The following is a 25,659-nucleotide window of genomic DNA, read 5'->3' as shown; positions in this document are numbered from 1 at the left end:
ACATGACTAATCCCCTGTGACAGCCCCGTGCTTGCAGCCTGCTGCTCTTACTGGTGCACCAGGGACTCTGGCACGTTCCACCATGACAAATGGCTGTACCTTGCTATCTGCACCAATACCTCTGGCAAGTCATAGTGCCACAGTGTATCCATGTAGCTCAAAGCTGTGTCTACAGTTCACTGGTGCAAAGATACTGGTGAAATATTATGTAAACAGGAAGAAAATATGCCTGTTCCCTTAGTGACTCCATAGTGACAGGCAAATGCTGTCCAATTTCACAATTATCTCTCTCCAATTGAGGATCTAGTTCTGCTCGCTGTCTCTCCTGCTGTCAGGTGAGTGAGACAAGCGGGCTGCAGCCCCGCACAGCACTCAGCCCACAACATGGGCTCTCCTGACCCCCACTGCTCCCCAGAGACAGCTGCTAGGCAGCTAAAACACATCCTGTGAGCACTGAGTGCTGGCAAACAGCTGGCCGTTAGCTTGTCATGAGCCTTATCCGGGAGGGAAGCAGTGCAGAAATCCAAACAGAAGCCATCCCACGGGCTGGCTCTCTCTTGGAGCTTGGCAGAGGGACACGCTGCTGGTGGAAGCCTGCATCCCAAACCCGCCTGGCACCAGATATGCTCTTAGCAGGGCTACAAACGCTCCTTTGTGCATAGTCCTGATAACACACTTCAGGCTCCACTCGTGCTCCCAAACATCTCAACGGTTTCTGGGCCTTTTACTGACCATTGTGCCAAATCCTTCAAAACGAGTGACAAAGAAACCTAAAAGCAAATGTTTTGTCTAAAATTTCCAGTCTTAAACCACTTGAGATAATTGCAAGTAGTAAACAGAGTATGTAAATCATGACTTGCTGACAGATAACTCACAGAAACGACAGCTAAAGGGATGGAACAAATCACAGTGCTGGGCAGGTCACTGTGTTCTTTGTAAGTGCTGTAGGAGACCTGAAGCAACCATGCTGGAGCTTTCTGTGTTGGCTTCTGTTCCAGTTCGCTCATAAACCGGTTTGCATGATGATGGTGATGCCTGCCACAGCTCATTTGTGTACAGCAGCTCTCCTGGCTGTCAGCTCAGCTGGCAGCAGAGCAGCCGTGCAGTGCAGGTCACCTCCCATGGCCACAGTGACTGCAGGGCTGGCTCTGCTCTGTGCACTGTGATGGCCGTGCTGTTCGTGCTGGTGGTGCACAGCAGAATCAAGCTGAGCTCACTTGGCCGTCACCTCCCCCTATCTTCAGGTTACAGGAAAGAGAAAAAATATTGTTTGTACTTCTGTCCCTATAGTTCAGGCAACAAAATCACAGGAGCCCGCTTCGGATTCTTAATCTCATTTAAAGTCAGTGAATGTAAGGGGAAGTAGGCCAGGCTCTAAAACAGAGCAGGAAAATTCTTACTGTTTCATATCTCGCCCAAGATTCACATACAAAGGCACAAGGATGTGGCTGGATGTTAATAACAGTGTTGTAGCTATGGCATGCAATCAGCATACACTTGGGGCTATTTCTTTGCGGGGCATAAATTTAAATTGTCAGGCCGTGCCATGGAAATGCAACATTTGCATTTTCCTATCAGGATGTGCCAGGACGTTACACTGCAATCACAAATCATGAGGTAAGAAGGCGAAGAGGGAAGGAGCAGCCTAATCTACTGCGAATGACTTGCTGTTATGAAGCATTTCGAAAGGGCACCGGGAGATGAGGTAGGGCCCTAGAGAAGCTCCCCAACTGTTTCAGCAGCAGATAATATAATTTCTGTGCTCGCAAACCCTGGCTGTCCTCAGTAATCCTCCTTCCTATGAACGAGCCCATTTGCTTAATCGCTGAGGGACTGCGGCGTTGGTTTTGCATGCTGGATCTCAGAATGATGGACGTGGGCATGCAGGACGTGCCTCCCACATTCAAGTCAATGTCACCATTCTTTGGTTTTCCCATTCCTCTGAACATCCAGGCTTCCCGCATCTGTTTTTTTCTTTCTCTGTTTCACAGTTACTCCGTAGTTTCCTCTTCATTGCATGAGATACATTTCTTCCAGTAGCTCACAAGGGCTGCAAGTAACATCTGTCTTGTTTCATCCGTTCTCACATTCGTTCCGTGGGGAGGGCTGTGTGTGCAGCACAGTTTTCATTTTGGCAGGATTTTTTTTTATTTTTTTTTAAAGCCAACAGTATAAACGGTCTCCTCCCTGCAGATCGTGTGTTTAAATTAGGAGAAAGCAGATCAGGCTGCCTGCGGACAGGGGGAGGGGAAAGATTTATGGTGCTTCTGAATTCCCGTGGGAGTTTCCTAGCGGGCCCCTGTGAATCTGCTGAGCCCCGCAGAGTTGAACCTCACCCATATGCGAAGCTTCTATTTCACAGGAGGAGCCATCAGAAGTGCCACCGTTGTCGCTGTCCCAGAGCTCCGGGCGATCTTTCAGATATGCTGCCTTAACAAACAAAAGCTTGAACCCTCCTGCAGCCATCTCCCCGGCTCCTGCTTGGTCATTTCCTCCCCTGAGCACGTCCTGCTGGCTGGCCTTGCCTCGTGCCTTTTGTGCCTGTTCCTAACCTGCTGGCTGCTCGGCAGCCTCTGCGCTCCCTTTTTCGTTCTCACTTCAGCCTTGTATCTGGGACGCTTTTCCTGGCACCCTTCCCAAGTTCTCCCGCTGCCAGCTCGGAGTCAGCACGAGCTTCTTGTCTTCCCTTTCAATTCCTTTTCTATCATGGCAAATAAACCCACTGTCCTCTACGCATACACTATTGATATTATCCTTGACAGATCTTCACTCCTGGCACTCAGCTGCTGCTTAATCATACAGATTCCTCCTCTGATTCACCTCATGTGCTCTTGCAGCCAGCAGCTTGTCTTTGATTTGGCAGTGTCACAACGGGAGCGCTGGGATGCCCTCCCTCATTATCCGATTCTCGCCCCGCATGCCCCGTCATTAGCACGCTCCTATTTCACTCAGCTATTCGGGCTGGCGACGTGCCACCTCCTGCATCCCCTGCCTCTGCCTTTCCGCCCCACTGCCACTGCCTTGCTCCTTTATGCTCCCCCTGATTTTATCGCTTTCACGCTGCTTTGCAGAGCTGCTGTTGCTCTGCTATTGCTTTGCACGGGATGACCTGCCTGACCTTGGTTCCCAGGTAGCCCTCAGATCCCCCCTCCAAACACGCTTCCACTCTCCCAGGAGGATCTCGTTCTTGTGACATTGGTAAGGTGAGGAGGGGGGGAGGGGGGAGCAAACCAACCAAACCTAGCAAACAATATGACTCGAAAACAGGAACTAACACGATGTGCACGCAGCACCAGAAATAACCTCGCTGCCGTACGCAGCACAAACCCTGTCCTTCCCCTGACCCCTCCCCTGCACGTCTCCTGCCATCTCTCCTCGCTCTGTCGGCCGCTGCTCTCACAGCCCCGTACCTGCAGCCCCGCCATGCCGCAGCCCCCCGGGGGGTTCTTAGTGCTGCAAAACTGCCTCACTGCGCTTCCACGCATGGAAGGGCAGCCTGGAACAACAGGGCTGGTATAAAAATACGATATTTTCCTTTAACCTAGAATAATACTGCAGACAAGGATTCACCCTTGTGCCCCGTGGCTGCTCCTGTGTTGTGTGAAGAGCGTGTTTGTGTTTATTAGCCCTTTTCCCTAGCTGCCCCCTGGCGTGGACTTTGCTCCTCCGGGCTGGGATTTGCAAGCGACGGGAGGCTTTCCACGTGTGTTTGAGAAGGTACAAAGCCTGCAGGAAAACAATGGAAATAGCTGGCTTATGACTGCTGCGTGTCACGCACTCGTTTCTCGCCTGTTGGTTTGTCCTTGGAGCTGCTCACGCCGCCTGGAACCCGGTCAGGAGCGGCCGCGGTGATTGGGGCTGGCACGCACGTTGGTCCGCAGCTGCGCCACGTAGGGAGCAGGGCCAGCTCCCGCCCTGCCGTCTGCGGGCAGGGGGTGCTGAGGTGCCCCCAAAGCACAGCCACAGCCCTGCTGCAGACACAGGACTGGCAGTGGGCTTCTTGCAGGGAGTGGTTGCTGAGAGCACGGCGTGAGCTGCCTGTCCTGTGTGATGTTTCCCCTGGGGACCCCCAGATCTTGAGTGCAGCAAGGAGAGCCCTGAGCTGAATGCTTGGACCCTTCAGCCCCCATGACAGTCCCCTCACAGCCCCCCATCTCAGTCCCCTCAGCCACCACGTCAGCCCTTTGGCAACCCCCTCATGGCTCCCCACAATACTCCTTTTATTACTTGGACTTTCTTCCCACAGCCCATCCATGTCAGCCCCTCACGGCCCTCTGTCCATACTCACCTCCTCCCCCCCCCTCCCCCTCCCCCCCCACCCCCGGTCCCCACGATGCCGTCCTCCCAGCTCTCACATCCATCCCCTCAGCCCCACCCCATCTCAGCCTCCCCAGCCCCATGGCAGACCCTTGCAGCCCCACATCTCTAACGGTGCCCAAATCCATCCCTCTGACCCCACTTCAATCTGCTCAGTCCCAGGTCAATCGCAGCCCCCTATCCATCCTCTCAGCCACCCCTCAGCTCTCTCGCAGCCCCTACGGCGGTCCCCTCGGCCACGTGGCAGCGCAGCCCCCGCACCGATCACCCCGACCCCCACACGCGTCCCCTCAGCCCCACGTCGGTCCCAGCCCCGCGTCCCTAAGATCCGCACGGCATCCCCCGGCCCGGGGCCACGCGGGGTCGGGCACGGAGCGCCGCGTGCCGCCCCGCCGCTTTCCCGACAGCCGCGCCGCGCTGATCTCATCGCCGCGCCGCACGGCAGCGCTTCCCCGCACGGTACGGGCGGCCATCGCGTGCGAGCCGCTTCCCCGCCCCCCGCCCCGCCGCTCCGGCAGCACGCAGGGCGAACAGCTGCTGCGAAGGCGCCGATCAAAGCCTCGCGCTTGGCTTTTCGCACCGCTCCTCATGAAATACCTCCAGCCCTTATTTATTTATTTATTCTTTCTCGCTCGCTCGCTCGCTTTCTCCTGACCTTTGGACATCTGTTCCCTCTGCGTGCGACCGCGCGATTACTTCGTTAACTTGGGGTGACGGCCCCGGGGAGGGGACGCAAGCTCCTTATCCCCCGCCTCGCGGAGCGGCGCGGGGAGCCGACCCGGGGCTGCCAAGCCGGGGATTAACTGCGCCGCGCCGCCCGGGGCCGGCACGCAAAGCGGGAGCGGGTCACGGCGGGGCACACGCGAGGCGGCGGCGGCCCCGGGGAGAAAGAACCCCGCCGGGCGGCCGTCCCGCCGCGTCCGTGCCTTTTCTGATGCTCGCGTCTTTTCCCGGTTGACGCCGTTTGGTCGCTTTGCTGTAAGCTCGGCGGGTTTGGCCCGGAGCCGGTTCACGCAGAGGTTGAGCAGATGGCTCGCGTTCTGACACGCCGCTGACCCGGGCCGGGGGGAAAACACAGCCAGACGGCTCGCGGGCTTTGCGGGCACAGCGCGGCGGTGTGCGGCGCTCGGGGAGCGCGGAGGCAGAGCCGGTAACTTAACCGGGGGGCTCCGGTGAATGAATGATGTCACTATACGACTGAGATAACGGGGGGGGGCTCAGGTGATGACGTCACTGTACGACTGAGATAACGGGGGGGCTCAGGTGAATGAATGACGTCACTGTACGACTGAGCTAACTGGAGGGGGGGGGTTCAGGTGAATGACGTCACTGAGGGGCTGAGGTCACTGAGTGCGTTCCCGCGCGCTCCACGTTCCCTTCGCGGGTGCGCGCCGCTATCACGTGACGCACGCACGCACGCGCCGTTGCCGTGGTGACGGAGGAAGCCGTTGGGGCCGGGAAATGGCCGCCCCCAGCGCCCGCGCCTTGCTGGGCCTCGGCCTCTCCCTTGCGGTGCGGCTGTGTGTGCGGGCTCACAGGCTGTGCCTCCCTCCATTCCCTCCCTTCGTCTCCCTTCTCCTGGCCTTCAGGCAGAGCGCGCTCTGACTGCCCGAGCTCTGTCGGTTCCCCGGCCATGCAGCGGCACGTCCCTGTGCACGCCTTGCCCGAGGCGATTCAGAAGGTACGGAACGGGAAGGAGCGGCGAACCTTGTGGGGTCGGGACCTGCAGGAGTGTTCTGTTGGCCTCAGAGCGTTGGGAACCACAGAGCGTGGCTTGGTTCTGGGTAGGGCTGGTTTTGTCACATACGGAGTGTGGTTACGGGCAGTAGTGCTAGATGTGATTCTGCAGGTGTGCTCACAGGAACGCATTCACTGTATGTGCTGCTGTCGATAGCAGGTGAGGCTCCAGCTTTATCCCACACAGCGTGTTCTGTGCCCTAAGTTTGGAATCCATCAGCAGAAGGTTGGCCAGCAGGGACAGGGAGGTGATTGTCCCCATCTGCAGTGCTGCGTCCAGGTCTGGAGCCCCCAGTACAAGAAAGACAGAGAGCTGTTGGAGAGGGTCCAGAGGAGCCACAGAGATGATCAGGAGCTGCAGCACCTCCCCTATGAAGGCAGGCTGAGGGAGCTGAGCTTGTTCAGCATGGAGAAAAGAAGGCTGTGGGGTGACCTCATTGCAGCCTTTCTGTACCTAAAGGGAGCCTACAGAGGGGAGGGGAGTCAACTCTTGGAAAGGGTCGATATCTGCAGGATGAGGGGAAATGATTTTAAGTTGAGGGAGGGAAGATTTAGGTTGGATGTCAGGGGGAAGTTCTACACTATGAGAGTGGTGAAGTGCTGGAACGGCTGCCCAGAGAGGCTGTGGATGCCCCATCCATCCCTAGAGGTGTTCAAGGCCAGGTTGGATGGGGCCATGGGCAGCCTGGGCTGGTATTAAATAGAGAGGTTGGTGGCCCTGTGTGTGGCGGGGGGGGGGTTGGAGATTCATGATCCTTGAGGTCCCTTCCAACCTGGGGCATTCTGGGATTCTGTGAATGCCTACATGTAATCGTTCTGAAGAAGTGCAAATGCAATTAGGAACAGAACATTCTGCCTAATCCTCTCTCTGTATCTTCTCACTGTGTGTGAGGGTGCTCTTTTTTTGGGAAACCGATTCCTACCGAAGTAATAAAGCTGTTGTTTGTAGGGGGTATCCAGTGGGCAGGCTGTGTGCACGTGATGATGCACGTGAGTGGAACACAACTCACTTCTTGTTACACTCTGAAGCTTTCACTTTGACACTGAAACCACCCAGCTGTCCTCTATTTATTTATTTATTTATTTAATTATGTGTATCTACTAATCAACAAGTAATCTAAGCATTTTCTCTGCTTAGGCTAGCAGAGTCTGCATAAATTCTTCCTGAAATAGTCAAGAATACCATTGAGACAGTTTCTGAACCATCAGTGATGATTGCAGAAAATTCAGAGATTGGGTAAGATAGGCAAAGCAAGAGAAGGAAAGTACTTAGGTAAGGGGTGAACCTGGGAATCTTATAGAGCCACCAGCAACTTTCTTGGCAGCAGGAAATCACTTTTTGTTTATTTGGAAATCACTTTGCAAGCATCAGCAGGATAAGCTGGTTAGGAAAAATCAGTGCAAGTTTCTCAACCAAGCAAGCATGCCAAGCTAAGAGATGAGGTTCAGTGGAACATTGTTCCAGATCCAGTACTGCTCTGTGCTTTCCCATGACTTGAAGCTGTAGCTAGTGGCCCTTCAGCCACCTGTCTTTCTCTTGGCTTGGTTCCTGATCTAGTTCCCAATCAGAGTGCTGTGCATGTGCTGACATGAGGAGGAGGCAGGTGTGAGAGCAGGCACAAACTGGGCAGGAAGTAGGTGACCTTATTTCATCCAATGGGATTGTCAGTGTTTGCTAGTTTTTGTTGACCTGGGTTTTAGCTTACAGTAAGGAACACACTGGTGCTAATCTAGGAGGGATTGTGAGTGCTTTGTCTGCAGCATTAAGAATATCTTAGTAAGAACAGGGCATATTTAGAACAAATGGGTCAGATCCATTAATACAAAATATGCAGCATCAGGAAGGCATTAATACAGGAATTGCGTGTGAAACTTGGCCTCAATTATCTTCTCATCAGAGCTGCTGAGGTGTTGGTTCTGAACTGCAGACTTGAAGAGTAACACTGCTGGTGGGATCTAGAAAGAGCAAAAGTGGCAAAGAGCTTAAAAGCTCTGTTCTGCTAGTAATTGGCAATAAAACCAGATTTGCTTTTTATAGAAGATGCTTGAGGGCACAATAACAGTATTCACATGTGTAGGAAGGCAGTGGCTGTCTTCCACCTCAGATACAAATTAATCTTATCTTCACTGTTCTAGACATGCTTTGGTTGAATGAGAGGAACTCCAGAAATTGGGGTAGTGAGCACTGGAGCAGCTCACCCAGGGAAGCTGTGGAATTCTTCCTGTGCTGCTGCAGAGGGCAAATAAAGCCAATTTTTGCTTTGGAGTGGAGCACAGAGCTCAAGAGCTCTGTTTCAGCTCTGTGGTGTCCTGTTAACAAAAACATCTCTGTGCAGAAGGTGCTTCTAAATATGAACACGAGTATTCTCAAGTTCCTGTCCCATCCCGCCCAGTCACCTCAGTGTGAGATACATGAGTTCTAAGGCAATGACAGGCCAAGACTTTGGGATCAGTTAAGAGCCGTGGTTTTACACATCCTCTGCTGCTGCTCAGTTTCTTCACTCAGTTGTAGTTACAAGGTAGGGGCTTGGTTACCTCGCCCTCACAATTTCCTGTATATGTATTTTTTTTACCTTTTATGTACACATTCTTATTCCCTTCACATTCTCTGCTTCTTAGATTTTATAGCATCTCTTTTGGAATCTTTCAGTTTGCTCCTAGCATAAGTAGGACTTGTTCCAGCTGTAGCTCATTGTGCCTGACAGAGCACATGCTCCCAACATGCAGCTAACTGGCCAGTGGAACATATGTATCCAGGGGGAGTAGGTTAAGCACTGCAATTTCTGCTGCAGAATCAAGAATGCTCAAGGCTGGGTGCTGGTTTGGGTTGGCTTGCTCGGCTTGTGATGCTGCAGTGCTCAGAACAGATCAGAGTAAGGGATGCAGAGCTGTCATCGTTTCTCTCTTCCATGCTGTGGGTGCATGGAGCTTTGTGAGTTGTCAGCACTTTGAGCAGCAATATCACTGCCTCCAAAACAATGCTCTTCTGGAGGATGTGGTGCTGAGGGATAGAAATACAGCCTATCCTGCAGGCAGCTCAGTTGCCAGAGTCTGCCTGGGAGGAAGACCTGTTGCAGTGAAGCCACGGATGCTGTAGCAGAAGCTGAAATAAATTGGCAGGCTGGGCCCAGCAGGTATTGACCACTACATTTATTAAAACTTTAAAGGTTTTAATCTAGAGAGGAAGAAGCTTCTTGACATTTTGTTATTAAATGATAGATGAGGAGGGACTTAGTTGATAAGAACTTGAGGAACCTTTGGCTTTGAAAATCATGTAAGAACTTTAGATGGCCCTGGTTCTCTGTCTCCCCCTTCTACTGCCTTTGTGAGCTCTTGTGCCATACACATTGCAAGATGAGTGCTAAACAGATAGGGAAAAACCCAGCAGGTAAGTGAGCATCCACGTGTCCTTTCAGTGTGAGTAGATTGCCAGTTTTTCATCTCAGTGAAGCGGGAAGCAAAACTGCAGCCACCTACAGAAGAGGGTCAAGTGACACCCTGAGTCATCAAAGCAGCAAACAAAGTTACATCTCATTTTATATCTTACTTGGCAATAGGTGATCCTTACTTAATACCAATAGCAAAATTAATTGGGCACGAGATATCCTTAAGTATTAGCAGTTCTCATCCTGGGAGCTTAAGAAAGTGAACGAAACAGGAGCTTTGAAGCTGTGTTGTACATCAGTACAGGACGTTCCATGGTATTTGACTCTCCACAAAACATCATGTGCATTGCTAGCAGCAAGTGGTTACTGATTAGATTGGCCACGTGTGCTATAGATTGAGTGCACTATGGCGTCTTTATGAACACATCTTTCCTTACTTTTCTTTGCTCCCTTTGAACATGGGATTATTTTTCTTTCCATAGGTTCTTACACAGTTCCAGCTGTGTTAATTAGCTGAAGAGTCAAAGCTGTCCTGTCCATTGAGACTGACTTTGTAGATGTGGCGTGCAGTGTAGCTGTGTGTAATACTTGAAGCAGTGTTGATACCAACAGCAGTTTAGAAGCAGCGCTGTTTCTGCTCACTCCCTCTGGATGAGCACAGTGATGTAATGTGAATGTTCTCAGTGGCTGTAATGTGCTTTGGAAAAGATAGCAAATTTCTGCTTGTTTTTGCTAAAAGCCACGTATTGCAGCGTACAGAGATGTGCAGCTCTGCTGGCTGAGCTGTGGGGCTGTGGTTGCTTTGGCCTAACTGGATTAGCAACCTGCTATGTTGCCAGTGTTTGTTGGGGTACTGGAGGATTTGTAGGAGCAGTTCTTCTGAACGTGGATAATGATCTTCAGTTCTGAGAGTTCTGGAGTCACCATGAGGTGTTTTGATCTCTTGCTGTATTCATACAGGGCTGGGGCTGTACTCACTGTGCTCAAGTGTTCCTGCATCCTGTCCTGAGCCAGCATCCAAGCACGTTGCTGGGAGCTGCAGGGATTACAGGAGCCCTTGCCTCATGAGCAGCGCGGCCTGCGCGGCACCGTGGGCATGTGGTCGGTGTTAGCAGTGCTCGTGTGGGGCTCTGCTGTTACTTGCAGTGCTGTACATCTTTATGATTCATTAGTCTGCTTTAAACGCAAGCAGGAAACCATTAAAGCTACCTGAAATATGAGTATTATTTCCTGTTGTGGCAAACTAATTATCTCGGGGCATATTTTGAATGAAATGTTTGGGACTGGGGCATTCTGTTTTTACTGCAATCCTTAGTGGTATTTATATGTATTCGAGGCAAGTACTGTGGCTTGTATTTTGCATCTGCTGCTTTTATGGATGTTGAGAAAATAATTATGTAGGCAACATGGCTTAGCATTGCAACCTGCAGTGGCTCAGCATTGCAGCATGGAATGCTTTCAGACTTGATGCTGGCTGCAAACTGCTCACAGAAAACTGTATTTTTAAAGAAGTGAAATTTCAACAGGGACTCTTAGAATCCTTCAATGAAAAAACAGATAATTTCTATCAGGTAACTCTTTGCACATGGAGCAGAAATCTCCACTGTCTTCCTAGAGTATTATTTGTGTGGCTGCCGAAACCATTTCTTTTTGTGTGACAGATCCCAGGTAGCATGCTAGAAGAGGGAAAATGGAGTGAGAGAAATGAAAGTAGTGTGGCAGAGGGGGTTAAAATGAGAAGAAAGTGCATTCACATAATCAGGTCAAATCAAACAGGCAGAATAAAACCACCAGCATACAGGAATAATTTAAGAGTGCACAACTGCAATGTCATGCAGTTCTGTTTTCTGGAGTTCTGTGTGTTGCTGTGGGACGAGGGCAGCTCAGACAAATGCAGTGTGGTGTTGGTTTTGTCTGCTATTGGGCCAGTTCTTGCTTCAGCAGCCTCAGCTTGCTGGGGCAGATGGGACAATTAGTGCAGCATTGTGTCCCAGGGGCACGGAGTGCTGCCATCCCCCAAAGCTCTGCCTCCCTGCGCTGCTGGAGTACGTAAGTGTGGTGCCTCAGTGCTCCTGGCCCTGTGCCTTCATTTCATGGGCCACATGGATGTACTCCAGACTTCTTAGATAATCTCCCTGCCTGAGGACTTAAGGTCTCGCTTTTAGGTGTCACAGCTATTTCTCAGTTTCCTTCTATTGCCTGTTTCCAGCATCGGTGGCCATATTCTGGGCCCTTAATGCCCAGGTGCTGCTGAGTCCCTAAGGAGATGCTTTTCCTTTAATGAGAACTTAGGTCTTTAGTGTTTGTTGTCAGTGGAATTGGAAATACAAGCAGAAGAAAGCACAGTGCCCAAGTCAATGCCCCCTGTAGCGTTTTGGTCAAGCAGAAATGATGTCAATTCCCATCCTGCTACTTCAGAAGCTTGAAAAGAAGCTTGTTATTCAAAGGGCTAAAAATGGGCCAGGCCACCAGTCTTTTTTTCCCCTTATAACTTATGCTGTCCGTATGCTCGCAGCGTTGAGTCAGACAGATGTGACTACCCATCTCCACTGCTCCTGGGAGCCGAGATCCATGTAACCATGGAGTAACAGGAGTTCTTCCAACACTGAACACAGCTCTCGGTCAGAACTACTCCCACGGATGCTGTAGTGGAACAGCTGCTGGAGCAGCACAGCTCGGGGTGCTGCCTCGTGATGTGGTTTGTTCTGGACGTAGCTCTCATCCTTTAGAGCATCTGGTGTAACGGATGTCAGAGCCGTAGCTCAAAACCTTCCTTGTTTCAACGTTTTGTCCTCAGCGAGTTTCTTTGTTTCTCCTTTTGCTGTGAGCACACAGTACTGTTCTGCTAAATCAAATATCAGGGTTGCTTTTGGTATCCCTCTGTTATCTTTTTATGTCCTATTTGCCCTCGGTATCCCTGTTCAGGTTGACCAAACCCACGATATTGAATCACCTTCAGGTTTTAAAAAATCTCATTTCTTTTTCTGTTCACTGCTTATCCTCACAGTCTCTTTTCTGTTGCACTTCTGATTTTTTTTTTTCATTTTCTGTTCTTTCCAAACTGGGTTTTGTTTTTTTTTTCCTCTTATCTCAAATGCAAACAGGAAAAAGATGATGACAACAATCCTTTGGTCAAATGTAAATAGGAAAATATGGAATCAGCACAGATCTCCTAGTGGTTACTCTGTGATGATCCCCTCCCAGAAGAGGCAGCTCTGTAAGCAAAAGAACTAACAAAGATGTGTTTCCTATGTGCTTGTGCATAGAGGCTGGTGAGCCTTGGTGCCTTGGGTACCAGGAACAATCTCGTGGGATCTTCTCCTGCACAGACCTGCATAAAGTTCTCCCTGCATGCATTGCCTGCGCAGGGTAATGGGACTGAGCCGTGCTCCAGGGCATTCCTTAGTAAGGGATCAAGCCCTTCGTGCCCACCTGGCTGTGTGACACCTGTAGAGCACAATACTCGTGCCCTTGGTGCCAGGGTCACTGATAAATGACCAAACATCCTGGTTCACAGTGACTGAAGGATGACCACAGAGAACTACATGCACAAACAAAGCAGTCTTATTTCTCTGGAAAACTGTGCAAAGCCCAAATCCGTCTCGTTTGCAAGTCATTTTGAAGGCGTGCTAATGCTCTCTGGCTTCAGCCTTTGAATCAGTGGAGCTGCAAGATGGCTTTGTTGCTGTGTTGGTGGAGTGAGATCAGCACCTGCAGCACAGCTGTGTTCCTCTGTTCCGTGCTCCAGGAGATGCTTTGGGTGCCGGTGAGGAGAGCTCTGCTTTGATGCTGGCAATGAAAACTAAGGAGAGCTGGGTGAGCTGGTGTTATGGTGGTGTTTTTCAATCCTGGTACCCAGAGAAATTCCTATAGCTGTTTGTTTGAAAGGCAGAAGTGCTGCAGGAGAGCACGATATTCTTTGGGGGATAAGAGCCCCCTCTCTGTCCTCCTTATAACAGCTCATTTTGTCCCTTTTCAATAGAGTAATTTTAGTGCTCTGGAACCTAACGATGTTTATCCTGAGTAACAGTTTCATATTTCCGAGCACGGTTTGCAGCTGCCAGGAAAAACAAGCTTGGGTTTTCAGTTCATTCAGAGCAACTGTAAGGAGGAGAGTTTTAAACAGGGGCAAAACTTAGAAACTGGAAGATAAAGTTTGGTCTGGAGATTCCGGGGCAGCCTGAAATATTGTTTTTTTCTCATGCTGTATCTAAACTGTGGGGTAATGGATCTCCTCACAGTTTGTTTTTGAGAGCTGTTTTCCTGCCTCTAAGCATTGCTTATTTCCATTTATCCCAGTGTTTCAAAATGTCCTTGTTTTAATTTTCTAGAACACAAGGAATTCTTACATTTTACTCATTTCTCTTAAACTGTTTGCAGTCTTTCATTTTTTTGACTTTTTGTAAGGCATTTTGTTATAAAACTTGTAACTGTTGATAACTGCTTGATAGGCTGAAGGCTGCTTTAAATGCTTATTGGACAAATAACTACAGCTCTGGCTGCCATCAGTTTCCAACTGCCGTACCTCAAAGCTTGCCCATAACTTTCTGTTGCTTGGAAGTTGTCCTTCAGCTGTGCAACGAGTGTCCTCTGCTCCAGTCACATTTCTGACTGTTTCCTCACAAACGCATCTGTGCTGCTATCCAAGAATGGGATGCGTTCCAGAGTGGCAGAATGAGAGCAGCCCAGGATGGAAGGAGCCTGAGGAGATCCCTCAGCACAACCCTTGGTCACAGAGGGAGCCAGAAGGGACAGGGAATGGGATCCTGCCTGCTTGTGTCCCGCTCTGTGCTTGCATGTCCCACGTGTGGTGTCACAGTGCTGCGTGGCTCTGGCTGGCTCAGTCAGTCTGTATGCCTTTCTTGGGCAGGCTTGGTCCTGTGTCACTGTAAGCTGAGTGGTTTTGCTTTTTGTTTCCTGGAAATGAAAGTGGTTACAATACACAGGGATAACTGATACCCTGAGTAGCAAGGGTGAATCAAAGTCTGAGCAGCCTGGTCATTTCTGTGACGTGTCGCTTACTGCAGAGCTCAGCGATTTCATTGCTTACAAGAGTGTTTCCCACTTTAATAGATGGTGTTTCAATTAATGTCTTCAGGTACTTTACCAATGATGAAATTTCATATCTAGCAAACTGCTCACACTTTCCACCACATTCAAGTGCCGTTTGCACTGTATCACAGTGGCAGGACCCTTACTTGGGTTATTTCTGTAGATGACTGCATTACATTACATTACACTACTTATTTTTCCTTTTGCCTTCTCAGCTGGGTGTGAGTTGTCAAAAAAAAACACAACCACAGTAATTAACATTTTTCTGGCTCATGCAAGAGAAGATTTCATTAAAGAGTGAACTTAGCAAAGCACAGAAGGCTTCATCTTATTTAAAATTAATGTATTAAACATAGCTCAGAAATATTTCAGTGTAGAGTTCTGGAGGAAGCTCCTGCATAGTAAACTGCATAGCTGATTATCCTGTGAAGATTCTGGTGAGCAAAAGTACAATCTGATCATAAACGTTCCAAAGTGTTACAGAGTTTAGACTGTGTTTAAATCATGTCAGTGGCTCTGATTTTGTCACTGCATTCAGCTAGTTTCTTGCAGCACTCTAACAGTTTCCTCTCTCCCTAGATGTCTCGGGACCAGACGGTGTGCAAGTACTGTGGCGTCAGCTATTTGATACTGCATGAGTTTAAGGTGATGGAAGAAAAAATAAAAGCAATGGAAAAGGAGATTAAGTTTTATGAAGGAAGTCTAGAACGGGAAAAGGGACTTCAAGAAGAACTGCAGTCCCTTTACCAAGACCTTGAGCGCTGCCGAGCTGATGGGAAATCCAAAACAGAAAGGTCAGAGCATGTTGTCCAGTGTGATGTTTTTCCTCATGTGTATGTATTAGGTCACGTCATTCCCAAGAAGTGAAAACTACTAGTAAGTTTTATCTTTTTTATCAGATACAACAAATATACTGTAATATTTAAATCACACTTTGTGGCGTTCTCTAGACATGAGTTTTGAGTTCTGTAGTGGTTTAGAAACAGTCAACATGCTTAAAGGAGAAGAAAGGCTGGAAGGCAGTTTGGGGGTATTTCCCCCCCCGTGCCAGTCCAAGTGAAAATGATCAAATATTTCACCTTATCATTTTGTCATTAAAACATTTGTAATACTTCTGAAGAAATCCCACAGCCCAGGAGTTTCACCATTCTGAAGTTTGCACTTACTGTCTCATAGTAACACTAAACATCAGCGTTTGTGCCCTGAGAAGCTCACAGTTCGCTGTATGTATGATGATATAGAAAAGCAAATGATGATACAGAGCACTAAAACAATTCTGAACAGTTCTGAATGTCTTGGGAGCTGCTCGTGGCTGTGCTCCTCTGAAGTAGGAGCCTGCAAACGCTTACTGCTTTACTGTTGCAAAGGTCCTCCTAGTTCAAAGGGGTCTTTTGTATTCTCCAGAATTCCAGTACTGCAAAAATGTCTTTGTGTTCAAGTGGAACAACAGTTAGAACAGTGTGGTACGAGCAGAGGAAGCAGAAACTTGTTGGTAATTCCTTGCTCATCTGAATCACGCTGTCAGAAGCTTGAATATGGGTCAGTCCTTCTGGTTCTAAGGGCTCCCATTCCTCGTGTGACTGACTTACAGCTAGCAGCAATGGACCTAAGCCTGAAAATACAAAGCATTTGGGGTATGTAGGTGCTCTCCTAGGAGACTGGGAACCCTGGAGGAGAAACAGCTATGGATTGTTTGTAGCTGAAGTGCTCTCGTCCATTTACTTTATCACTTTGTTTTGTGAATCACTCAAATACTGTAGCACTTGGACATGGCTGTTAATGACTTCTGTTTAGGACAGCATTTGGTAATATAGCAAATAAAACATTCATTTGAACACACAAGTTCGCACAAGCGTGAATAAGACACACATTTTGTGCTCACCCTGCTCATAACTGTATTTCAACACTTTTTCATTGGAGCTGAACTGCCTCCCCCCCAAATTGTCAATGTTTCTTTGGTTTGACAGCATGTTTCTGAAGTGCGTTGCTCCTTGTTCCTCCCAGGGCTCTGGGTGGCAACTGTAGCAGCAACAGCACTCTGTGTGTTAGCAGGTAGGTGACAGCGTGTTCCTGATGAGGGCCGTTTGCCACAGCAGGAATTACATTCTCCTTTAGCTGACTTTTTGTAGCAAAGCCGGAAGAGTTAATGAAAATTTTATCTCTGCGTTTTTCCCCCTAAGGCTTGATTTGATTTAAAACCTGCTGAAATGAAACGGAGTACTTTCAGTAGGCTTTCATTCAGACCATAAATCAACTATTGTGCCTTGTTAAATCAGCTGTCTAAATATTCCTTATCTCCTTTGTACTGTCCCGGGTCTGCCGTGTTCCCTTGGGCCGCTGGCACAAGCTGACTGCTCGGCGTATTAGCTTCTTCCTGGTTCTTGTTGACAAATCTCTCTTCCCAAACTGCAAGCTTTTATCAGAAACCAAATACACCCTTTTTCATCTCTGGTAGACCAAGAGATTTAATCTTTCTTGTTAGATGCAGCCGGTTTCATTTTTATATTCCTTTTTGGTTCCTGTGTTGCTATTGTCTGTACCTGTGGTTAACCTTGAAAGCCGCCTGGGAACTTCAGCTCTTGTGGAACTTGGTCCCCTGCCCTTCTGGGACTTGCTCAGAAGAAGGGGAATTGTCACAGGCTTACCACCCCATCTTCTGGAGGTGCAGGTGTGCTGGAATTGAGCCCCTCTGCATGGGAGCCCTGCGCTCCCTGGGGCTGAGCTTACTGACCTCACTGCACGTGGGTACCCTCTATTTACAGGACCCATGTGCACGTATCACCCACAGCCTGATCATTTTTCTAACTAGCAATCTAAAAGATATAAAATAGGCTTAAAAATGCTTTTTAAAGATGACAGTGCTGAGCAACATGGATGTGAGAAGAAGCAAAAACATCTTATGATGTATAGAGACCAGAAGAAGTATATAGATATCACCATGTAAGGCTTGTCTAAGATCCCTTGTAAATGTATTCCTGAAAACACTTTTTACAAATCAAGCAGAAGGAGTTAACTGTTGATTACTGCCATGCCTTAACATCATTTCTTTTCTATGCAGTTATCAAATTGCTCGTAACTACAATCTCCTTTTTCAATCTTCCATTCAGATAACTCCACTCCCTTAGAAGTGATTCCTGAGTGAAGCTGTGAGGGCAGAGATTCAGTAGGTTGTAATTACTGGAGCTGAAATTGGTAGCCAGATAAGTAGCACTGGGAAATAAAATACTGGCTTTCTTCAGAGATGGGTTTTGAGCTGGTTGTGATGAGGCAGCCATCTTTGTCATCGTTTGCCAGGCTGATGTGCAGCTTTACCTTTGCTTGAATGCAGATAATCCAGACTGCCCTCACAATAGGCTTTATTTCTTTTGAGACAATAAAGATAACAATTAATGCAAGATCACTGTATTCTCATACTTCTCTTATAATTAAGTCACTGAGTGATCTACTGAACTCTGAACTTTGTGCTAAATATCACCCAAATAACATGCTTATTTTGTCCTCCTTATGGGAATGAGAGTAAACAGAGTGCAAATGTCTTGCCTTGTCTACCTGTTCTTTTGTGTGTGAATGATGAAAAAATATTGATAATGTCACTTTGAAACCGAGGGTGCAGTTCTATGCTGACCTCATTATACCAAATCTTTGGAATGGAAAGGGAAAGCAAATGTCTGCTCTTACTTGCGAGGTGCATTTTAAAACTAAAATGCAAAGGCATTTACAGGCAGGTAGGGGAAATTTTTCCTAGGAAGGTAATGCCAAAATTAAAAATATCTGTATATATATATTTCCCTTTCAGTGATCACAGTTGGGGCCCAACAACTTGCTTCTTAAGTACCAGATGTTCGGTTATGGATTTGGCTGAGCTCTGCAGACCCAGGTTTCTCTAGCAGGACTGCTGCTTGTTAGATTTGCATTTTCATGCAGATGCATTATAGATGATCCATCTGATAACATTAGCTAACACACATGAATATTAAGGCTTAACTTCTTGCTACAAATCATTCTTGTTTTCTCTTTATTTCTAAAATTGAAGGAAATGCTGGTGTAATACCTCTGCCATCCTTTGGTTTCGTGAAGTACTTGTGGATTCAAGTATTTATTTGCTAATGACAGTGAGTCACTCGTAGACAAATGGATCATTTATTTACTTGACTTCCACAAGTTGGCTCAGCTGTTTGTTCTGTGCACTTCCATTCATTTCACTACAATTGTGGGAATAACTCAGGGGTTGTTGAAAGAACAATGTTTTCGATTAGATAGTTACACTGCTGTAGCTGTGCTTGAAAGCTAAACAGATCAGAACCACTGCTGTGATGAGAATGTTCAAAAGGTCATTTTTTAGATGCCAAGAGAAAAGTACAGATGAGCTACCAGCCCTGTGGACAGCATGGCAATTATGGGATGTGGCCTGTGTGTGCAGCAGGGCTGTGGTGGGATGGAAAGCTCCCCATTGCGCCCCAGGGCCCATCCTCCTCATGCAAGCAGGTGCCAGTGGAAAAGACGTGCTGGGTTTGTTGTCCCATGTGTCATCAAGGGGCCATTTTGTTTCAGAATATATGGACAGAACTTAAAGCAAGTCACATGAGGACATGTGGAGGTTGCTCTATGATTACCAAGTAACGATTATGAAGAAGCCACGTGCCAGTGTTAGCAAATGCACTCAGCAGCCATCCGCAGCAGGCATCTCAGCACGATGTCAGGGCGTTGTGTGAGACGTGCCCAATGCAGCACGTGCTCTGCCTGCCCTGGGTTTGAGCTGGGCTGTGCCCCGGGCTGGTCTGGCTGGCAAGAGGTGAGGCTGGGAAAGCCCACAGGCAGCGAAAGCCCCGTCTCACTCAGCACACTGCACCGTCTGATCAGCTGTCTGGTTTCAGTCCTACTCCTTTGAGGTGGGATGCAGTGCAGCCCCTCTCCTCAGCTGGGTGCTGCAGCAGCCATGAGAAAATGGGGTTTTGCCACTTTGTGCCATACATCTCATAGACTGTAACTGAAGCATAGATGGGACGACTTTTAATTTGTATTTTTAATAGGAAGAAGGGTCCTGATAAGACATTCTCCTTTGCTTCTTCCACTTGAAGGTTGATATGTCAGCCTGAAAAAGGCAGATATCATCACTGGAACGACCTCAGTATATTTTTGTTTTAAAGTTGAGTAATACCTCACTTTATTTACATTTATAGGATAACAAGCTTAACAATGGAGTTAAAAACCAAACAAGATGAACTGAAGAACGTGAAAGAAGATTTGCGGTATTTCCAGGAAGAAAAGGAAGCTGCCCATAAGCAATCCCAGGTGCTCAGGTGAAGACCTAAAAAGCTTTGCTCTTGGCAATGCCTGTGGCAAGTGGTCAGCTGAAAAGATTTTTTTAGATGCAAGGAATGCAGTGAGTGAGAAGTGTTTGGAACCATCTCCTGGTTTTGCTTATCCAGGGTATATGAGATGCTGTAGTGCTAGCAGGGGTAACCAGAACATGTGAGTGCTGATATTCTTAGCAGCAGGCTAGCTTTTTCACAACTTGAAAACCATTAAAGAACACTTAGAAGGAAGTGGGTACCTCTTTCCATACAGTGGGGATGCAGACTGCTTACATACTGTTTGTAACAGTTCAGCATGAACTTGCAGAGGCAGTTCTTTAAGCACTGTTGCTCTGATTTCTCAATAAAAAGTAACTGTTTCATTTTTACATGTGAGTTTAAAATCAGTGTTTAGAAGAACATTGAATTTATAGTAAATTTCATCCAACATATTTCATACTGAATTGTAACCCAATATATTATAAAATACGATGTAACAGAAAAGTAGTTGTCAGGCTTACAAGTAAGGTATTTTCTCAAAGCTGCTGTTATTTTTCTGCTTTGCAGAAGTACACTGGAACACCATTGCTCAACTCTGAGCAGGGCTGTCTCTCTGTTTCCTTTCATCAGAAGAGAACTAGAAAGTATTAAGGAAGTTGTGTCCAGTAACCTGGAGAGCTGGGCTGCCCTGAAAGAAGAAATTTTTCAACAAATAAGAACTGTTAGCAAAGAAGCTTTGACAGGTAAATTATGTTGTTGTGTGCTGGCAGGCGGTGAGTTTGAAAACTCAAATTTAAGCTTGAATAACACTTCTGCCTCAGCTGAGAGAGGAGTTTTGCTGGAAAAAAAAATAAAATAGTGTAGTGGCAAACTGCACCATCCAGAGGATCCAAAGAAGCTGTGCGTTGGCTCTTGCAACTTTAATGCCTTTGGTCACACTTTGCATCTTTGTATTCAAATTCTCGCAGCTTTTTAGCGTCTATCAGTAGATAAACCAGTATTTGGTCTGGAGTCTAAGTGTATCAGGATTATAAGGTTGCAAAGTGCTGGTAAGCTGACATCACCTAGCACAGAACTGGTCAGGAAGGTCCTGTCTGCAAAGCCGGCACGCAGAAATCGCTCTGTGGCATCCCTTGTTGTAGCAACAACCAAGGGAAATGTCAGTGTCTTGCACTTTGGTTCATGACTTCATCTCCTAATTAGACTGAGCACAGAAAGTATTGTGTGTTCCTAAGAATTCTTCTCCTCCTGTGTTCCCTGTGTTCTTTCTAGCTAATCAGGAGGATATGTACATGCTTTTCTGCAGACACATTCAGGTTCAAGGAGTTTCATAACATTGCTAAGCAAGGTAGTCATGCATCTTTTTTTCTGCTTCTGAGTGATGTTCAGAAGCCCTTATGCTCTGTTTTATGAGTTAACATTTGGTGACATATGATTGTTTTATTTTGTCTTACTATATTTTGTAACAAGATTTTCAGAGCTTGTTTTTTTTACAAGAAACTGCAAGTGAAGAAATGTTAATGAATTGCTGCTCCTTACGCCTTTGTTTGAAAAAAGAAATTGTGAAACCCATTATGTATGTACATCATTAAACCTTGGTTACTTAATGGCAAGTAAACACAGGCAAAAAACTTCAAACCTTTTGCCATTTACACTGTTTAGTCTAACAATAAATTGATGTAATTGCGGAGTAAGGCTACAGAATGCTGAAGTCCTGAAGCTGAATCAGGCGTGGAGCAAGGGAAGGTGATGATATTGACTTCTATCAGGATATAAACATGCTTGTAAAGGTATTTGTCAATGTATAGCTCAGAAGACAATACAGGGAAGCAGCTTACCCTTTCCAGAAGTCATTGAAGCCTCCTGAAGAGGCAGTCTCCAAATAAAGGTCCTTCTCCTTTAAAAGAGAGTGAACAAGGGTCGCCTTGCACCTGTATGCTTTGTGTTAGCCACAGCTTCTCACCTGCTGCTCAGCCATTGGTTCAGGCCCTCACCTAGCAATCCCTGGGGGTACATCAGGTGAGATGCTTTTTAATGAAGGAGGTAAATTTGACAGCAGGCTATGTGCTTTTTCTCCTCAGAAATACCCAAACTGAATCAAAAGTTAGCAAAATCCCAGAGGGAGAATGAGTGCCTTCAGGAAAAGGTAAAACATCTGACTCTGGTGGCTGATACGGTCGAGCTGAAAACTCAACAGCTTCAAACTTCTCTTCAGCAAGGGAGTGAGCTACAAAGCAGATGCCGTGAGCTACAAAAGGAAACATTAGGTAAGAGAATTTTGAGATTCTAAGCAAATAAAATGAAATGTTGGGTTCTGACCGTTACTGTGACTGTACTCAACAGCTGAACTCAGGCTCTAACAAAGCACTGTTATGTATTTAGGTTAGTATTTCTTGAACCTGGTTTCTTCAGAAAGCAGCATAGTATTTGTGGTGCTGACTCAGAGGTGTTTTAAGGCATTTGGAATGCATAGAGGTGGTGCTGTTCCAGGCATGGCTTTGAGCCATCAAATGGGCACTGTGATTACCATGCCCCCTCATGCACAGTGTGTGATTTCACATCTAAAGCAGTGGCTTTCTGTGCTAGTCACGATGAAGGAATTTCACTGATCCTTCAGTAGCAGTGATAATATCCAACGTGAGACTGAGGAGTGGAAGACTGCAGTGACTGTGGAAGACTCATCCAAAGAGCTATCGACCCAGACTGCCATGGGCAGGTTTTATTTCTGTCACTGTATAACAATGCTGTTAGGAAAGCTCCAGCAGGGGTGGATTTGAATGCCAGCTATGAGCAGATAACTTTACAGCCTTCACCTTATTGCCTTTTTGTGGTACAGGCTCTCACTGTACTGAAAATTGCTCAAGCAGGCAGAATCAGTCAGAAAACAGTCAAGGTGACTGGCTCAAAACCAGCACCAGAGTTGCAGATCCTGCAGTGTAACCTACAGCAATCATTTATTGCAGTTAATTAAGCTTTCCTTTCTCTGCTAGAAGGGTAGCACTTATAGAAGGAAAGTTTGATGTTTTTCTTGTGCCATTCGAAGAAAGCGTCCTAAAGTTCTTTAGGACAGCAACCTGGATGTTCCACTGGAAGTGCTGATAAATGGCAGTTATTTACAAGTTATCTGAGGTGACTGTCCCAGGTTCTTTGAACAGAGCCCATGTAGCAGTGCTTTGGTACCTGCTTGTGACTTGGTTGCATAGTGGCATGTTTTGATCGTGTTGTTACTCCTTTTGCCCTGATACCTGACTTCTCTGTTATATATAGCCAAAAAAATTATTTTCACTTTCTTTTTAGGAATATTGTATGCTCTAACTTTGTATAAATAAGCACAAATAGTGGTAAGATGTCAAGCAGTTAGGCCATTTATTATTGGTCTTTGTCTAGAAATCTGAGTGGGTGTACAACCTGACTGCCATGGGGAAAACACGATTGCATTTGACGTGTTTTTCTAGTACAAAAATTAGTAGCAATAAAACAATCTCAGTGCAGGAAAAGCTCCTTCTCAGGCGCACTCTGACATTCCCTTTGTGTTGAAATGCCTTTTAATTTTTCACACAAAAGAAGAAACTTGTGGGTGGCACAAGTTAAACTTCCACTGCTGCTGTGCAGCCTGTTGCAGTTCCTTCCTTAAGCAAGCACTGAGAACAGCTGTGCTTGCGGCGTTCAGGACTGAAGATTTTTCTTGTTGTGAGGTGCCACGTTCAATAAATCTAAGATGATCTTGCTCATTGCTGGGTGAAGTGGCTGTATGTGGGCATGTGAGAGTTTCAGTGATCTCAGTTGTTGTTCACATGCATTCTTGGGAGCTGGAATGTTGGCACTCTCTGCTGCTAAAGTCTGAACTCCGGTCAGTTTGGAGTCCTGGCCTTACTGCTGAAAGATGGCACGGTTCAAAGCACGGTGCAGGAACTCCAGCAGCAATTACAGGACAGTCTGTCTTCCTTACATGTCTCATCCTGATCCAGGACATCCTCGGGCCTAATAGGACAGTCTGTTAAGCCTTGAAATATGTGGCTTAATATCCTTACGTAAGATATTTGTATTGCCACATTTATACTGGCATGAGAACTACCCAGTGTTACAACTGGAGTACCCTCATCAGTTTTGTAAAGCTGTTTGCTTCAGAAATTCCTGTTTCATGTTGGTTTCATGTTTAGATGCATTGTAAAGATAAATTTTCTGCTTTTTCCTCATTTTTTAAAAAAAAACCTCTATGCAGAATTGCTTTGTTTTATGTTAGAAGATGAGAGGAGGTTGCTCACAGTCAACTTCTTTTATTTTGTGGTGTTTGCATGGTGCTGCAGCCTGTATTCTCAAAATCTGGAATAGTTCCTTAAGTTTCTGCTCTGCACTGGAACTTCACTCCAAGCAGTGATATTTACTTTCTAGTTCTTAATGCATAACATAGTGCACTAACTGTAGTGTAGAAGTGCCACATCGTGAGCAGGTTCAGACTAGTTCGTGCAAAACACAGCAACTCTGTGCTCAAAAAGAGTGCATCTTTAAGCTTGCAGTGAAGCTTCTGATCTAGTGGCCCAGCTCTGCTCTTTGGATCTTCCCATGTATTCTTGTTTGAGTCTACCACGATTGCTCAGCATTTCCTATGAAAAGAATGTGGTTTTCAATGGCTTTGAATGTTGCCAAACTTATTGTTTTTCTAATAAAAATGGACGTAGCTTTCACGAGAGCAAGACAGGTGGGAAAGTTATTGGATTTCATGTTTTATTATGCAAACTTTGTTGAAAAACACATGAACTTTCTGTTCTCTGAGAAAGGACTTTGGGACTGGGAGGTTTTAAAGTGTTCTTGACATAGAGGACCAAGTTAAACTCGCGTTCAAGCCTCTGGAAACATTAAATACCAATTTGTTACTGTGGTGGCCAAGCTCTGTTTGATGTTCTGGCTGCAGAGCACTGGGCTGAGCAGTGCTTTCCCATGCACTGTTTGTTCAAGTGTCCCTGTGGCTGTCTGTAAATAAAGCTCACACTGAGCAGGGAGATGTGAGCCTTGAGTAGCTGGGGTTTCTTCATCCTGTGGGGGGAGGGAAGCAGCATGGCATGGTAATATAGGGCTCACAGAGGGGCCGGGGGCTATGTGCTGAAAGCAATAACTCTGAGTAAGGCAGCTGTGCTGCGTGGTAGCTGGGAGGAGGGTGCTCACAGCTGCGTGTGTTGAGAAAGCCAACGCATGGGTGGCTGTGGGCAGCATCCTCATCTATACTGCAGGCACAGTGCTGCTCCTGGGCATTGTGCTGGGCCAGGGGGGATGGCTGCCAAACACTGTGTTTCCCTTCTCCCTCTGGCCTGGCTCCAGCTGATCCTTGGTGGTGTTCTGTTGCACTGTGTATCCTTAGCTGAGCAACAGCTCCCACGTCTTCTCAGGGGCTTCAGAGTTCAGTTTCCATTCCTCGTTCGCCCACGAGTTGAGGAGGGCAGTTGTGCCGCTCGTGGAATTTGGCGTTAATATGGACAGCTATAGATCTCTGGGTGTGACAAGAAACAAACTGGGATTTATTGAACTAAATTACTGCTCGTCATTTTGATGTAATCTAACTGAAAGTGAGGACGTGACCCTTGGAAGAAAAGGCCTGAAACATTGGAATATTGTGACAAGATTTTATCCGTGTTTGTTAAACCTTTTCCCCTGTTAGCATTGATAGGAGACGTAACCATGAGCTGACATCTGTGGTTTTGTTATTTAAAAAAAAAAAAGCAACTGTTGTTTTGGTGTTGTTTGTTGATGTGCATTCCAAAGGAATATTTTGGAAGCTGCGTTTCTGTTTATGTGGCGACGGAAAGCATCGTGTTGCTCAGGGCTGCTGCCTCTCCCAGGAAGTGCACCGTCCACAGCCTCTCCTCTCACGCTGTTTG

The 25,659-nt window shown here is 47.0% G+C and overlaps 1 protein-coding gene across 11 annotated transcripts in view; it reads left to right on the top strand.

Annotated features, from left to right (window-relative positions):
• Nucleotides 1-25,659, top strand: part of LEKR1 (leucine, glutamate and lysine rich 1) — a 62,167-nt gene that overhangs the window by 9,170 nt on the left and 27,338 nt on the right. For 2 of the 11 annotated variants that reach the window (XM_052686104.1, XM_052686106.1), the window contains exons 1-5: nucleotides 5,674-5,998; nucleotides 15,072-15,286; nucleotides 19,673-19,792; nucleotides 20,354-20,529; nucleotides 21,868-22,053. In XM_052686104.1, coding sequence (XP_052542064.1) covers nucleotides 5,951-5,998; nucleotides 15,072-15,286; nucleotides 19,673-19,792; nucleotides 20,354-20,529; nucleotides 21,868-22,053 — 745 coding nt within the window. In that variant the 5' untranslated portion in view covers nucleotides 5,674-5,950. Of the gene's footprint in view, nucleotides 1-3,084; nucleotides 3,199-5,673; nucleotides 5,999-6,111; nucleotides 13,257-15,071; nucleotides 15,287-19,672; nucleotides 19,793-20,353; nucleotides 20,530-21,867; nucleotides 22,054-25,659 lie in introns of those variants that run through there. The other 9 variants (XM_052686099.1, XM_052686108.1, XM_052686107.1 and 6 more) reach the window with 9 other exon arrangements.

This window comes from Tympanuchus pallidicinctus, unplaced genomic scaffold (assembly GCF_026119805.1).
Source record: "Tympanuchus pallidicinctus isolate F22 unplaced genomic scaffold, pur_lepc_1.0 scaffold22, whole genome shotgun sequence".
In the NCBI taxonomy this organism is placed as follows: domain Eukaryota; kingdom Metazoa; phylum Chordata; class Aves; order Galliformes; family Phasianidae; genus Tympanuchus; species Tympanuchus pallidicinctus.
The sequence above is the reverse complement of the archived record's forward strand: the minus strand, read 5'-3'. Positions and strand labels throughout refer to the sequence as shown.